This window comes from Stigmatopora argus, chromosome 7 (genome assembly GCF_051989625.1).
Source record: "Stigmatopora argus isolate UIUO_Sarg chromosome 7, RoL_Sarg_1.0, whole genome shotgun sequence".
NCBI classification, from domain to species: domain Eukaryota; kingdom Metazoa; phylum Chordata; class Actinopteri; order Syngnathiformes; family Syngnathidae; genus Stigmatopora; species Stigmatopora argus.
Genome location: NC_135393.1, coordinates 13975765 through 13991025, shown reverse-complemented (window position 1 = coordinate 13991025; position 15261 = coordinate 13975765). Strand labels below are relative to the sequence as shown.

Below are 15261 nucleotides of genomic sequence, written 5' to 3'. Positions count from 1 at the left end.
CGTGGAATGAATGAGTCAGGATTCACCAGCATCATTGCTGGACACTGGGAAACTCAAAAGTTTTATTAATGCACAATATGGATATCATTTTTGGGGGTGCTCGGTTAAAAAGACGACTACATTTTCTCATATGCAGCGCCACACAGTGTTTAAAATATGGTGTGAATATTTTACAATCACTTTTTTGCAGGTTTACAACAATATGTAGCAACTTCAATGTTTATTATTTGATGGGAATATTTTAGAGTCACTTTTTTGTAGTTTTACATCAAAATGTAGCAACTTCAATATTTATTTTGAAATAATAAGTAGATGTATTTTGGATGATTTGTCTTTGCAGTGGTTTGAGACAGCAAATATGTGCAGCGTCATTCTTCTGCTGTATTAGTTTGTAAGTCATCACAGTTTGCAACTTGTTCATCATCATTTAACTTATCCATCGAAGCCGGCTGACCACCCATTTCGTCATCCAGAGGAGCGTTCTGCCAAAAAAAGTAGTATATTTACAAGGACTGAGTAATTAAAGAACCATTTCAAACTACTGTTATCTCATACTGACTGCATTTTTCACACACAAATCACTGTTTAAAATTAAACCAATATATTTAATAATAGTGACTGATCAAAGTCAAACAAGTAAAATCCGTGTATGAAATGATAACTCCTGCATGCATCATTGAGATGACCTTGTGTGCCACCACAATAAACAAGTAAAGAGAGCAGAGTAGTAACGATAAACAGGTTGAAGTTGTTAATTTAGCACATCGTTGTTGTTTATACCTTTTGAGTGTGAGAGATGTCCCAAATGTGTTCTGGATTCATTTCTTGCAGAAGTTTATTTAGTTCTTCCTCTGTCTGGTCAAGGTACTGCAACTAAAAAAGTCATTAAAGCAGTGTCTCTAACTTATTAAAAAGTGAAAAAACATTTTATATATATAATAAATGATTGAATACTTCAAATCATATGATCACATATTGCACGTTTTGAACCCTGATATAGTCATACTAATTAAAACTGTTTTATTATTCATTCATCTTCAGTTCTGCTTATTTGCACGAAGATTCTTATGAGATTAGTTGTCAAGTAGAAATTGCATTGGGAAAATTTAAAGTGGTAAATCACATGGTTTTGGAACAAGGGAGGAAACTATAGTACCCAGATTAAATCAATGCAGGCAAGGGGAGAACATAGTCTACACGGGAAGGCTGGAGCCTGGGATTGAACCCTCGATCTCAGAGCTGTGGGGCAGACGTGCTAAGCACTGAGTGACCTCCACATGTCGCCACAGTTTTATCCCCTCAACTTAAATGTCAGTTTCCATGCAGATGTTTCCTGTCTGTGGGTAATTAGGTCATGGGGGTTTTAATACTTTTGGCTACGTCCTATATTCATTCTAACAATCTAATCAACCTATCAAATCGACCTAGTTAGGTAACATGACTACAAAAATACTTATATAGAGTAGGAGGACAAAATAACTGAGCGTGATCAGATATGCACTAATAAATGACATGATATCTGGAATGAATGTAGTGAGGGATCACATTGGTTACCGTGTATGGCTCTACAGGAGAGTTGGATTTCTCTGGAGTCCGAATTCCCCGCAGTGCCTCATATACAATCATTCGGCAGATTTCCAATCTTGTCATCTCTTCCAGTTTAGTCTGTGGACACATTAACCCAACAGAAAAACAATACATTGTATTCCATGTCAGTAACTGCGTTTGCTCAAAGCTTGGAAAACAATAGGGGTCACCCACAGATAGAGATGGAATTAAAAATTTAAAAAATCAATATTCTTAATGCACAAGATACAATAATCAGTTTGATTAATTGTTATCCAGATGTAGCACCATACCTTTATGAATTCCCTCTGTCTTGCGGTTGTGTCCTGGAATTGGGACACCCCCTTCAACTTGACCTGAATATGTGCACCCTGCATCAGCAAAGGGTGGGTGTTGAGCTGCCACTGCTCAGTTATGATGCCGGGCCTTTCTGACTTAAAAATAAACTTCACTTGCTGGGTTTCACCAGGATAGATGGTTCCTGGATGGAGGAGAATGACGGCAAGTCTGTCACCATCTAGTGCCAGACCAAGTGGTTTCCCATGTCAAATATAACTGTTAAAGGATGGTGGCAACATTTGTGTTGGCATCTGTACCAGAGGAGGTGTTGAAATAGAAGTGTGGGCAGTTTGACTGGGATTGTAGGTTTGAGAATTTCTGTGGCAAGGAAATCTGCTGCCAGCTGAAGAGGAGTGCAGTGCTGCCCACGTTGCTCATCTCCAGTTGAGATGAGACTCGCTCTCCGACAACAGCTTCAAATATTAAAGTAGTGCTGATTCCGACTGTTTCCTGCTCAACTCATGAAAAAATATTTGCAAAAAGGACACTTTTGATAGAAATCAAAATGCTCCTCACACTGTAACAAAAGCATTCTTTACCTGGTGGAAAGGCGCGTTTCCAGTCCAATTAGCAAGGTAACCAGCAAACCTTATGGCAGGAATGGGGAGTAGATTCGACTGACCATTGTTTTTACTATGTGCCTCTGGATCACTATGTAATAAAATACAACAGGTATGTATGAATTCTAGCCTGGGATAGACTCCAGCACCTTAAGCGACCCTTGTGAGAATAGGCGGTACGGAACATGAAAGAAGGAGTGAATATAATTCACTACCGATGATACATTTCAACTAATTGCATTCAAATGTTATCACAACTCATCAAAACTGTCACACTGTTACATCAGCTAGACGACACAAATTACTCACATATCCTCATTTGGTGTTACCGAACACTGTCTGTTCATACACTCTTCATCTTCCATGAAAAGACTGTGATGCTCTTTAACAACAGGCTTGCTCGAGCCAATCACCTCCAGTTTGTTGAGATCCTAAAATTAAATGACACATTCCCCTTATGAAACACTGTTACACCACATTTTCAGTGTGTCATGCACATCCTTAGTAAAGTAAGTGTCCTACTTCTTTTTTCATCAAGTTACTGAGTCAATGTTAGCTTTTTAAGTCAAAGGAATATTACAATGTTTTCTTTCGATACTTCTTTTCAAACTTATATAGTGTTTAGTCAAGTGAAGTCTCATTTTCTCTGTTGTTTCAACGCACATGAAGCTGAGGTCTCTCCATGTTCCATTAAAGGCTGTTTATCACAAAGTAAAATAAGTAGCTCACAGCACAACAGAACTATATGCAGTTTTCCACTCATGCCAAGAACACACATAATTGAACAAAAGGGACAAGTATGAATAAATCACTTCCATAATAAGCACCTGGTACTTTTGAGTAATTGGGAACTGGTTGCCTTTGCTGATATAATAATTACAATGTAGATCATTAATGTTCCAATGCCTTGTGAATCTCAGCTGTGGACTGCTTCATGTCTTATCATTTGGACATTTTGTACATTGCCTTCTTTCTTAATCCAACTCATGATACAACATGTTTTCTGAGTCGAAATCGGGGTACATTTATTGAGTGTGAGCTCAGCAGAAAATGTCTAAAGATATTGAGTCAATCATTGTGAGATTTTCTTCAACTAAATAGGACATGAGTATAATAGATCTAGAAAAAAATGTTTACAGTTGATTGCAAATGATAAAAATGCATTAAGGCAAGCATCCATAGAAAAACACTAAATGCCAATATTCGCCATGTACAAGATACCTTGCTGATCAAGTCTATTCTTCTGTGGTTTTAGGTTTTAAAATTCACCCTTGAGGTGGGACTAACAAGCACAGACTGAATCTAAAAGAACCAATCACATGATGTGTGGGGTCCTTGTTCAATTCAGACATAAATTGTATAAATGAGCAAGCAATACCTTCTTGTTGACTTCCAAGCCCTTCATGAGCACTTGACGTGCACGTTGCTGTACACCCATGTTTGGATCCAAAATCTGAGAAGCTTGACATAGCATTCCAGCACAAGTGATTCCTAAGGATTGCACATAATTAATACAAAATATTAAACATTGGGCAGTTGCATTAACGATTGGGCTCAACAACATGTTAAATATTTTCCAGACTATAAATCACACTTTTTATTCATAGTTTGGGCATCCCTGTAAATAATACTCAAGTGTGGAGTTAGTATGTGCTACTAGTATGTACAAGCTCTCTAAATGAAATCATAATTTTAAGGATGAAACGTTCTACTTTGTCCTACTGTTTATGTGTTAAGTTACATAATTTGTTTTTGCCTTTCTGACAGTGTAGAGCACAATCTGATTACAGTTGAACAGTGTGTTTATGTGCATAATGTGCATGTGTAGAAAAAAAGTATACCCGATTCCTGGAGTATGCTGTGTGGTTGTCCGATAATTGTGACAGGTTTCCTTTTGCCTTGTTCTGTTTGTGTCAGAGTTGCTCTGATTCCGCTTAAATCATTTCCATACCGCTGGGGAAGACTCCAAAATTCACTTCCTACACGTTGACCCTATATGGCATGGAAGGAAAACATAGGTTTGAGATCATAGAGAGATCAGAAGCAAAGCTTGCCATTATAAATAATAGACTGGCCACCAATTCAGGGTGTCCCACGCCTCTGGCCGAAAGTCAGCTGGGATAGGCTCCAGTGAGGTTAAAACGGTTGAGAAAATGAGATGAAAACATGAAAAAGGTTCATACGTAGCCTGGCTGTATGAGTGGCAAGACTCGACGTAGAATTTCTCTCTGCTCCTGTAGTTCTTTGAAACCGTAATCTCGGTTCATCAGCAGGTTCTCGACTGGCCTCTGGAGACGTTCTTCACACAAGTGAAACCGGAAAAAACACAAGAGTGGAATACAACCAGATTAGCTGGATTCTGTGACAGCTATAGATTTTCTATGTAGTGTTCTTGGATAAATTGTTGCTGTTGTTTCTCTGGTTCTATAATATTTTGCTTGAAGAAATAAAGATTTTAGAATAGAAGGGCTCAAGGGTAATCAGCTCACCAGATAAAACATTCTGTTGCCGTTTACGCTGCCTGATGCATTCATCCCAATGTTGCAGGGCATTTGATTGTAAGTTTCTCTGGCCACAAGGAATATCTCGCTGATTCTGTGCTCCCTCTTTAGGATATTTTGCAAGAACCTGAGAGTGAAGATCCCTTCTGGAATGTGGTATTTGACTAACCAACTGGAAGAAAGATGAGGGCTGCTTATTTAATATAGTTTTTAAAATATATATTTGAATCATTTTAAAATGCTTTGTGCCCAGAAGAGAATTTATGCATGAAAAACATTAGTAAGACTTAACCTCTGTCTCTCCTTTCATTTCCAGGTACTTTTTAAAGCCATCCAAGGTACCCAAGATGCTGTGTTGTAGAAGCATGCCTCTATCATCAAACTGAAACCATTCAGATCCTAGAGATAAACCTTTGGCAGAATTGACACAATTCCTCAGTAAATATATTCACTGATAAGTGCCATTGTAACATCCAACACACCCAATTGAGCCAGTGTTTGAGATCCAAGGCGTTGAGTTGCTGGATGGCCATTTTTGCTTAAATCAGCTGACTTAGGTCTGATCTCATGAGCCATGTTCCGCTGTTATCAGTTAGTTTTAACTTGGTTGTATGAATCTGCAATATAAGTCTTAAACAATAGTGAGTTAGTTAGTGCAAAATTCATTGACACAGAAATAACAGAAGTGCCACTATGTAAATTTATATTTTCAAATGTCTTTATTGATATTAAGCAATAAATATTGATGGTTAATGTAGAAAAATGAGAACCCAACATTCTTTCCATACTTTCATTCCTTCTTGCATGTCAGTGGCTTTGGTTCTCAGTGTACTATCCAACTCCACCACATCCAATATGGCGGACTCGCCGACGTGTACCAACAACAGCTCATTAAGGCGTTCAGGTATACATTGCTGCGTATCTGTCATATGAATGAATCAGAACAAGGTTTTTTATTATATCTTTCTTCTTTAAAATGACGTTTTTTCAGTTTGTAATGACATTTTTCCCAATTTTAATCGTTTTACCTATTTACACGATATCATACAACGGCTGTCCGTTGCACGTATAGTTATTATGGTAAAATACGTCAAGAACACGTCCACTATGAATCATCTTTAATAGCAAAAAATCCAGTATATCGTTGTGTCGTGACCACCTAAGTTACAATGCACCGTCATGAAAAGTAAAGTTAACAACCCCAATTTGCCGTCAATCATAATTTGTTTATCTGCACAAATAGATGCAAAATATCACTCCTGCAAACATCATTGATAAATAAATACGTGCCTTTTCGCCTCTTAGTTCTCGATCCCAAACTTGCCGTCGCTAGTAGTGAGGGGTGCGCGTCGAATTGACATCAAATGTACCAGGCAACCAAACAGACGTATTTACCGTAATGTTTCATCCTGCAGCACAGCTACATTTGAAGAATGACTAATACAAAGCTTTAATTAAAGCAAGAGAAGAAGAAACAAATACAAGTATTGAAAATAGTTATCTAAATCTCTAAATAGATACAGCAATAATAGATACAGCAAAATTAAAATATATATTTTTAGTTACACTTCTTTTGTACTCATTTTGCTTGTTTTCTTGGGAAAATGTCTGAATATCCCTGTCAATACACTTCTTTTTTTCTACTGATGCAAATAGACTGCAGTTGCAGATAACACACTTCAATGAGCCAACAGTACAATGTCATTAGGAGCTCATTTTTAATGCTCATGTGTCCAATATTACACAATCACTCAACAATAGCTGGATGATAGCAATCAGGTTTAAGAACATCAATAGAAATCCTCTTGTTGACCACCATACAACACGACTATGGTGACGCAAAACAGCCGAATCACGTGGTTGAAGTTAGTCTACATAAGCTCAGCACAGAGCATGGCACCAAACATTCACTCAGCACCTCATATCGACATCTAAACTTTTTCATTCTTATTTTATATTTTTACAAGGCATGGAATTCGGCAGCATATTAACCGGTGCGCATCCACCCACAATTCCATATCAGTGTAGTACTTGCTTCGCTTCATCGGATGGTCTCCAGCGGGATGGCACCAGAGACCCGCAGACCTCCAAAGTCCTCCTGGCATTCAAAAACGCATCGCAAGACCTCAACTCATCGGGGATTAAAATAGGTTTGGGGATCGTCAAAGTGGCCGCTTCTCGGTGGAAGCATGCCGCCACGATGATGCACGCAGGAGCAACCACGAAGCAGGCGAACTGTAAGAACCAGACCAAGCGTTCTTGCCTGGACCAGCTGGCAGCCCTGATTCTTCATTGCCAAGCCCGGCGACGGCAAATAGGGGAAGAACCTCGTCCGGAGCTGTTGTTCTCCACCAAACCAAAGAACTGTAAGCGCATTGTGGTTCTCGGCGCACCGCGCGTCGGCAAGACTTCCATCCTGCGACGGTACCTGCGCGATGGCTTTGTGGAAGAGTACCAGCCTACATCGGAGGATTTTGTCCGAAAACTGTTTCGCATACGTGGGGAAACTTACCAAATTGATGTATTAGATGCGTCCAGGGAAAGGGACTTCCCAGCCAAGCGGCGATTGTCCATTCTTACTGGTGCGTATTTATTAGGATATTGATTATTATTCTAATGTAAACAGTTGAATCAAATTAAGGCAAAAGAAAATCAAAAATGTTACCCAAAGTTAATAGTTTACATTTATATGATAAACTTAAATGAATCAATTTATTTACATATTTACATTGAATAATATGTGACTGTTTAAAAGAACAACATGCTCAATTAAACAATTTTTTGAATCAATTTTTATGAATAAATACATTTATAAATAATTGAAATGATTATATCAAATTATTTAATATAATTGCAATCATCAAAAACTGACCCCAAGTCACACTAGTTGCTTTTTTGTCATAGTACATTTTTGTAAATAGAAGCATATTTTTGATATAGTTTTTCACAGAAGTGAAAGAAAATTTGGTGCTAACCTTTGGCTGACAACATAATAATAAAGGCATTGAGTTTGGCACTTGTACAATCAATTACTCATTGAAAGCAAAATTTAAATTGATCTTTTTATTTCCCCAGGAGACATTTTCTTGCTTGTCTTCAGTCTTGATGACAGAAGCTCATTTGAAGAGGTGTGTGCCCTAAGACAGGAGATCCAGACAGCCAAGTCCAAACTCACAAAATCGTCACACCATTCCAGACAGCAGGAGCTCGCCTTAGTGATCTGCGCAAATAAAGTTGACCTCTCAGAATCTAAAATGGAAGTCTCCCGGGCAGAGGTGCTCCACGCCCTTGGTGAAAATTGTGCCTACTTTGAAACGTCCGCAAAGGACAGTACAAACCTGGAGAAGGTATTCGAGGCTTTAGCAAAACGTGGGGGGCTCCCGACAGAAACTGGACCATCGCAACACCGCAGAGTCTCCTTCCATTCCTATCATGCTACGCAAGCTAGTCAGTTTGGGGTTAATTCGATGGGACAGGATGATGCTTGTGGGGTGCTGTACCCACTGGCTCAGAGGCCGAGCTTCAGCGCTGATCTACGACAAGTTATTGGACAACAAAATGCACCCAAGGCGAGCAAAACAAAAGAAAGATGTCCGATTCAGTAGCCCAAATAACCAATAAACACTGTAATGCAATATATTGCGTTCATACATTCATTGCTTATCCTCATAAGGATCGGAAGGGTGCTTGAGCCTATCCTTACCAACTGTGGACAGTAGCTCCTGAAATGGTGGCCAGACAATCGCAGGGCCAAAGGAGATGGACAACCAATCATAACTAAGGACAATTTAGAGTGTTCAAACAGCCTACCAACAGGTGTTTTTGGGATGCAAGAAGAATCCGAGAGAAAACTCACGCAGAAATGGGATGAACGTGCAAATTCCACACAGGAAAATCCGAATTTGGGATTAAACCCTCAATCTCAGAACTGTGAGGCAGACATGCTAACCACTTCCCCACCCAATTCAGCACACTACAGTACAAAATTGTCTAAAAACATATGTAGCCTACTTTGTTTCTTGAAAAAAAAGTGCAGTTTGTATTTTTTGTTTCATGTTATGTTTTTAAATAAATCTGTTTTCCATTATAAAAGTCTTTTATTGAGTTCTAATTTGCCATTGGGGTGTTCTATAAAGGTGTTCTTATCGACTTGTAGTATATTTTTTCCCATTTAACTAATATAACCACATTTGGCAAAGAAAAAAATTGGACTTTTTTGTGTTTGGCTGGAAATTCCACTTGGCAACTCAAGAGCCATGCAGCCCACATCATTTTTGCGTTCTTGCGTGGTTCTATTTGAATTGGGATTATGAGCTGCCCATTGTGGGTAAATATAGATATTTATGATCATAATGTTTGGAAAAAAACAATCAGTGACAGTAACTCATGATGGTTGCATATTGATCATATTATTAACCTCTCTTTAGTCATGCTTTAGTTTGGCTCTCTGTTTGGCACCAGACATCTGGTGGAAATGTTAGCATATGACATCATTGTGAGGGCGATTGTGTTTGTCAACAGTCAATTCAAGTCACTAATTTACAGCGGCTGGGTGATAACAGTCAACAGAGAGCTGTGGACAGCTTGTCACACAACCAAATGAAAGGACAGCGATATGAGAAGCAAGGAACAAGTAAATTCGCAAACACACGAGCCTGCCACCTGCCAGTTTCCAAACCGCTTATCCTATTATTTACTTTTTGTGATTACAGTCTGATGTGTATATGCAGTACTTTATGGTTGTACAGCAAATACATTTTTCAGTCTGGTTTTGTTATTTTTCCAGTTACCAGAATGTGTAGTACTGCTGAAATTGCATAATACTGTAGGGGTACCATGCATATGCTTCTTGTAAACATATGCTATTGTGTCTTGCTTTGGATGGAAGATGAAGTCACCAAAGGAAGGATATGATGTCTTCTCCCTCCCCTCTACGCAAATTGGCCCAGCAAAACTTGCAGTCAAAATGACAAATTAATCAGTGGAAGAACAGACCTGCTGCTCATTGGTTTACCCTAAAACATGGCACTTATATTGAGACTCAAATCCGCTTAGATTATTCAGAGGGTTTTGGAATGCCAATGTGCATATTCAGTCTCAAATTCAATTTTAAGACAATACAAGGAAGTAGGAAGCTCCCTGTGCCGATCCCGGGTTTCCAGAATTTTCCCCGAGTCGAACGGGAAAGTTGAGCTGAGAGGCGAAATATATTCTCAATTCAAACCTGAAGAAACATTTAACATTTTACTTCAAATAATGGCTGAAGGTAAGTCATAGATTTGATCATAACTAACAATTTGATTGTGTGGGGGTTGAGTTAAGCTGCTTTTAATGGAACAATGGTACACTGAAGAGAAACAGGCAAAATATTCTCTTTGGCTTTGCAAATGTTCATGACTAATATTCTGTTTGCCTCTATTTTTCCACATGATTATTTGACCTTGCAGCGATACCGTTACGAGAAAAGAAGGTGAAAACTCTGCCTCGTTCTGATGGGTGTGGTCTGAATAACTTTGACGGTACACACATATCTCTATCCATAATCCTCTCCAAGTTATTGCTAATATCTTTTCTGTCATTAAGTTGTTTATTTTATGAAAAGTACACAAACCACTTGAAATGAAATGTAACATTAACAGAATGCTACCTATTACTATCATCTGTAATATTTGTTCTTGGTGTCTGATAGTAAAGTAAGATTCCCTTCCAAAATACAACTAGTCTATTGTGACATGAATATATATGTTTCTCTTTTTGTAGGTGTGCCTACAAGGCCCAAAAATACAGGCTTTCATCATGACTATACATCTTCTTTACAGCTCTGGAACTGTCTGGCGGGCTGAGAATAGTCCTCGTGGGGAAGACTGGCTCAGGAAAGAGCGCATCAGGGAACACCATACTTGGCAGAGCAGCCTTTAAAGAGGATCCGAGCCCGGTTTCGGTCACCAAACACTGCGAGACGCAGAGCGGGGAAGTGGACGGAACCACGGTACAGGTCATCGACACACCAGGCTTGTTTGACACTGCCATCACGGAGGAAGAATTAAAGTCAAGAATAGAGGAATGCGTCAAAATGTCGGTGCCTGGCCCTCACGCTTTCCTATTAGTGATTCGGCTCGGAGTCAGGTTCACTGAGGAGGAAAGAAATGCCGTCAAGTGGATCCAGGAAAACTTTGGCGACGATGCATCCATGTACACCATTATGCTATTCACCTGCAAAGACCAGGCCAAAGCTGACAATGCTCTAAAGGAGTGCAAAGAGCTTCGTAGACTCTCCATCACGTTCGGGCGTAGATATCACGCGTTCAACAACAACGACGCAGACGATCGAGTTCAGGTTAAAGAGCTCGTTACAATGGTCAAGGAAATGATCCAAGACAACGGAGGGAAACACTACACAAACGAAATGTACGAGAAAGCCCAGAGAATGTTGAAAGAGGAGGAGGAACGGAGGAAACTGGAGGAGGAAGAGAAGAAGGAGGAGGAGAGAAAAGTGTGGGACGCCGAGAGGGAGAAGGAAGAAAGAGTACGGGTAAAGAAGAAAAAAAGTAAAAGAAAGAATATCGGCGCGGCATCTGCGGCCGCTGTGGTGCTAGTTTTGGCCGGCATGGTTATCGCAGTGGGGGCCGACACGACCGTGGCGCTGGCTCTTGGGGCACCTGCTCTGCTCTTGGGGGTCTTGTGTGGTTTAACTGCTCTTTGGTTTTGGAAAGGAGATAGATGCAGAGCTAAATCAGATTTTCAAATATAAGGACAGTGGGAATTTTTAATCTTGCGGTCTGCCAATGACGGTGAAAAGCATTCAATCTATTTAATCTAAGTGGGAGTAGCTGGCAGCGATCGAATAGTCACTGCCAGGCCCTCCTGATTGAGCTAAATTGACAGCAGAAGTTGAAATGATCCACATGTGGCTCTGGAGCCAATGCTTGCTTGAGATACTAAATGAAGATTACGTACTGCAATTTAATTTAAGGAATCGTTTTGGTTGTATCCGTTATTGAAACTGTCATGTATAGTATGCATGTATAGTTAGAAGCATTACAACCACACTTCCCTTCAGGAAATGAATGACAATGGGAAATGTCTGTATGCCAACATTTATATTAAAGAGAGGAAACAGCCTGAGATGTAAACTCACATTATTGGTACATTGTGTCATTGAGCGCTCATAAATATTTCCCCAAATTGAAGTCAAGAGAATACAGAGAAATGGTTCTCCATGGAGATAGACCACTATGATCTTGGGGAATGTTATATAGGAATTGAATGAATGTACACTAAATGGCCACTATATGAGAAAGAGCTAGCAGGGTCTGTTGAAAGAAGTGTACTCACTAAGATACCTTACTTTTGGACTATAACTGTTGCCAGAGGGGAAAAAAACATACATGTTGTACATGAGTATAAGGTGCATTTTGGAGGATACTTTTCTTAAATCTGACTGTAATCTAGACTCCTTCCCAGAACTCATCATGTGTGATTAATTTGTTCAGTGGATACATGAAAGATTTGCTTCATGTTCTGCCACTTCTCATTAACATCAATTTCTTTAAAAAACAGACAACTGCAAACATCTTTAACTCAGTTGATGGTTAATTTCTCATGGAATTGTCTATGTTGGAGGTGGTAGGCACATTGAATACTTCATAAAATAACACAAATAAGGCTGTCAAAGAGTCATCAAGATTTGCTCAATTTGGACGTGAATTCAAACAAATGACATCATGGGCAGCGATCTTTAGAATGTTCTTCTGGAGCATGCTTCCCTAACAAAGTGTCCTTGTGTTGTCATTTGTGGCATAACTATCTGCGTGTGAGTATTAAGTATGCAGTATGACACACTGCAGGCCTCCTACACTCTTCTATACGAGCAATGGACAAACAAGCTGGCCAGTCACAACAGTGCAAGACTTTGTGAGTACACTGATGTTTCACACTATAAAACTGGTAAGGTACTTTTTTTTCTTGTTTACTGCATAGAATCACTTATTATTATTTTACCAATATTACTGTTGTCTAAAATTTTGTCAATCATTTTTAACTGACTGGGTTTACAGATATTTATTACATCAGAACATTAAGGTGACAATTACATTGGATGAGCTACTGTTATTAATTTTTGTGTGAGCCCAAAATATGAGTTTTAATGAACAACATTTTCATTGATGAGGATAAAGCCGCTAGACAGCATCATTTTTCAAATTATTATCAATTATTTATTATATTATTTTAAATGGCAGCATTTTAAAAACATTGCTCATCATAAAAAGTTCTTAGACACTTAAAATATGAAATGTGAGTTGAAATATGTGAAGTATGAAATGTGTGTTAAAATATGAAAACAAAACATGAGTTTGAAAGAACAACATTTTAATTGATGAGGATAAAGCCGCTAGACAGCATCATTTTTCAAATTGTTATCAATTATTTATTGTATTCTTTTAAATGATAGCATTTCAAAAATATTGCTCATCATAAAAAGTTCTTAGACACAATTTCTTAAATGCAATGTATTATTATGTGTGAAACATGTCATTTCTGCAGAGCACACTGTTGAAGAAGTGGCCTGAACCAGGAGACATTTGTTCATAAAATATTTTGAGGACTTCTTCACCCAAAGGCTCCTTGGGCATTTTTTTATATAAGGTTTATTTTGGAGGTGAGACCGGCTTCTTCTTTCTGAGCAAACATGGCATCGACAAGTCTTCAGTTGCTGGGTTTGGTGCTGGCGCTTCTTGGCTGGGTGGGTGGCATACTGGTGTGCGCGGCTCCTCTGTGGCGTGTGTCGGCCTTCGTGGGAGGGGAGCTGGTGATCGCCCAGGTTACGTGGGAAGGATTGTGGATGAACTGCCTATCTCAGACCACGGGTCAGATCCAGTGTAAGACGTACGACTCAACGCTAGCCCTGCCCACGGCCACTCAAGCGGCGCGGTGTCTCACTGTCCTCTCTCTGATGCTCTGCATTCTGGCCCTCCTACTTGGGGTGATGGGGGCCAAGTGCACCCACTGCCTGGGTGACAACAACCAAGACCCCAAGGCTCGGCTCTCCCGGCTAGCAGGGGTACTTTTTATCGTGGCGGGTTTGGGCTTCTTGGTACCCATCTGTTGGACGGCGTATTCCACCATTAGAGAATTTTATGATGTGAATGTGGCGGCACCCCTGAAGAGAGAGCTAGGACCGGCGCTCTATTTGGGTTGGGCGGCCAGTGTGCTGCTGCTGCTAGGTGGCGCTCTCCTACATGTGGGGTCTTCTCCAAAGGGAGGAGGAATGATGCCTGTGGGGAGAGCAGCAAAAGACAACCAACACTCAGGGGCAGCAGGGGAGGCAAAGCCACAGGAAAAATCATTTGTGTAAAAATTGTTGGATTTTTGGGTGATCTATCAGCTGATTGAAATTTATGAGTCATGTATGTGTATGATAGCAGATGTTTTATTTCAGTGTTATTTCACTTAAACAACTACTAAATAGATTTTTCTAATGAGAAAAAAACAACAACTTGATTTAAATGGATGGTTTTATGTGAGGCCGTGGGTATTTAAATGCTGTGGTGTTTACTAATATGCACACATTTGTAAAATTTCACTGTCGCGTGTCCTGGTGACGAGTGGGTGGTAAACCAAACAGAGGACTAGTGTGTATTGTTAAAGTGTGTGTGCGTGGAGGGGAGGTGGGTTTGTGTGTGTGTGTGTGTGTGTGTGTGTGTGTGAGGCAGAGAAAAAGAATGTGAAAAAGTGACAGTTCTGTTTCATTGTTTTTCATTTAGTAATTTTGAATTAGTCGATTTGTCAAGAGTATTTCTGATGATTTTTTTACACTTACACAATTACATTTATTTTGATTATTGCCAGGGTGCTTTGCGTTTGCAATTTCAAGTTCATTTGGATTGTTATTTGTAAATTTGGTATTTTTAAGACTTACAATGTGTTTTTCAATTTGCGTTGATTTTTATATCACGATACTAACAGTTAGCACCTAATAAAACAACGTAGAAGCACATTTGTGTGAGTCCTTGTTGATTTTGAACGAAGCGTAAAAAATATACAAATACATAGTTTGACATCCACAAATTTTCAGGTATTTTGAATGAGATACAACCTTGTCACAGAAGATAAGTTACTATATCATGGATTAGTAACTGTAGTGATGAACACTTGTACTGTACCTTTTATTCCTTCATTCATTCATTAATTAATCTACCGTACCCTGCATCCTCGTAATGGTTGTGAGGGTGCCGGAGCCTATCACACATTGAGAGACAAAAAACATATATATATGTATATGTATATATATATAT

The 15261-nt window shown here is 39.3% G+C and overlaps 4 protein-coding genes across 6 annotated transcripts in view; 3 read left to right on the top strand and 1 right to left on the bottom strand.

Annotated features, from left to right (window-relative positions):
- The window catches only part of LOC144077651 (tubulin beta chain-like), a 65015-nt gene that overhangs the window by 17042 nt on the left and 32712 nt on the right, over positions 1-15261 (top strand). The gene's annotated exons all lie outside the window — the stretch shown is intronic.
- Positions 22-6386, bottom strand: mycbpap (mycbp associated protein). Its single transcript, XM_077605541.1, has 15 exons — positions 6257-6386; positions 5755-5888; positions 5449-5596; positions 5259-5377; positions 4955-5138; positions 4649-4764; positions 4307-4457; positions 3844-3956; positions 2775-2896; positions 2445-2556; positions 2163-2355; positions 1860-2047; positions 1555-1665; positions 781-873; positions 22-482 (listed from the first exon to the last, which is right to left on the bottom strand). Exons 3-15 carry the CDS (start codon positions 5540-5542, stop codon positions 369-371), a joined length of 1710 nt encoding a protein of 569 aa, XP_077461667.1. The 5' UTR covers positions 5543-5596; positions 5755-5888; positions 6257-6386; the 3' UTR covers positions 22-368.
- LOC144077652 (GTP-binding protein Rhes-like) lies at positions 5774-11805 on the top strand. Of its 3 annotated transcripts, none has more exons than XM_077605547.1 (3): positions 5774-5870; positions 10414-10485; positions 10786-11805. In XM_077605547.1, the coding sequence occupies exons 1-3, from the start codon at positions 5822-5824 to the stop codon at positions 11715-11717; spliced, it is 1053 nt and encodes a 350-aa protein (XP_077461673.1). In that variant the 5' UTR covers positions 5774-5821; the 3' UTR covers positions 11718-11805. The 3 variants fall into 3 exon arrangements, with proteins under 3 accessions (XP_077461673.1, XP_077461672.1, XP_077461674.1); XM_077605546.1 differs by lacking the exons at positions 10414-10485; positions 10786-11805 and adding exons at positions 6934-7548; positions 8042-8935 and having other exon boundaries at positions 5787-5870; XM_077605548.1 differs by lacking the exon at positions 5774-5870 and adding an exon at positions 10013-10232.
- LOC144077654 (claudin-4-like) lies at positions 12842-14321 on the top strand. The gene is made up of 2 exons (XM_077605551.1): positions 12842-12913; positions 13511-14321. The coding sequence occupies exon 2, from the start codon at positions 13656-13658 to the stop codon at positions 14319-14321; it is 666 nt and encodes a 221-aa protein (XP_077461677.1). The 5' UTR covers positions 12842-12913; positions 13511-13655.

Excerpts from the sequence above, each read along its gene's own strand:
- mycbpap (XM_077605541.1), bottom strand. The coding sequence starts at position 5,542 with ATGGCTCATGAGATCAGACCTAAGTCAGCTGATTTAAGCAAAAATGGC. Across the intron at positions 5,378-5,448 it reads TCAAACACTGGCTCAATTGG|GTTTATCTCTAGGATCTGAA; the intron begins GTGTGTTGGATG and ends ATTCTGCCAAAG. Across the intron at positions 3,957-4,306 it reads CAGCATACTCCAGGAATCGG|GAATCACTTGTGCTGGAATG; the intron begins GTATACTTTTTT and ends TGCAATCCTTAG.
- LOC144077652 (XM_077605546.1), top strand. The coding sequence starts at position 5,822 with ATGGCGGACTCGCCGACGTGTACCAACAACAGCTCATTAAGGCGTTCA. Across the intron at positions 5,871-6,933 it reads CAGCTCATTAAGGCGTTCAG|GCATGGAATTCGGCAGCATA; the intron begins GTATACATTGCT and ends TATTTTTACAAG. Across the intron at positions 7,549-8,041 it reads GCGATTGTCCATTCTTACTG|GAGACATTTTCTTGCTTGTC; the intron begins GTGCGTATTTAT and ends TTATTTCCCCAG.
- LOC144077654 (XM_077605551.1), top strand. The coding sequence starts at position 13,656 with ATGGCATCGACAAGTCTTCAGTTGCTGGGTTTGGTGCTGGCGCTTCTT.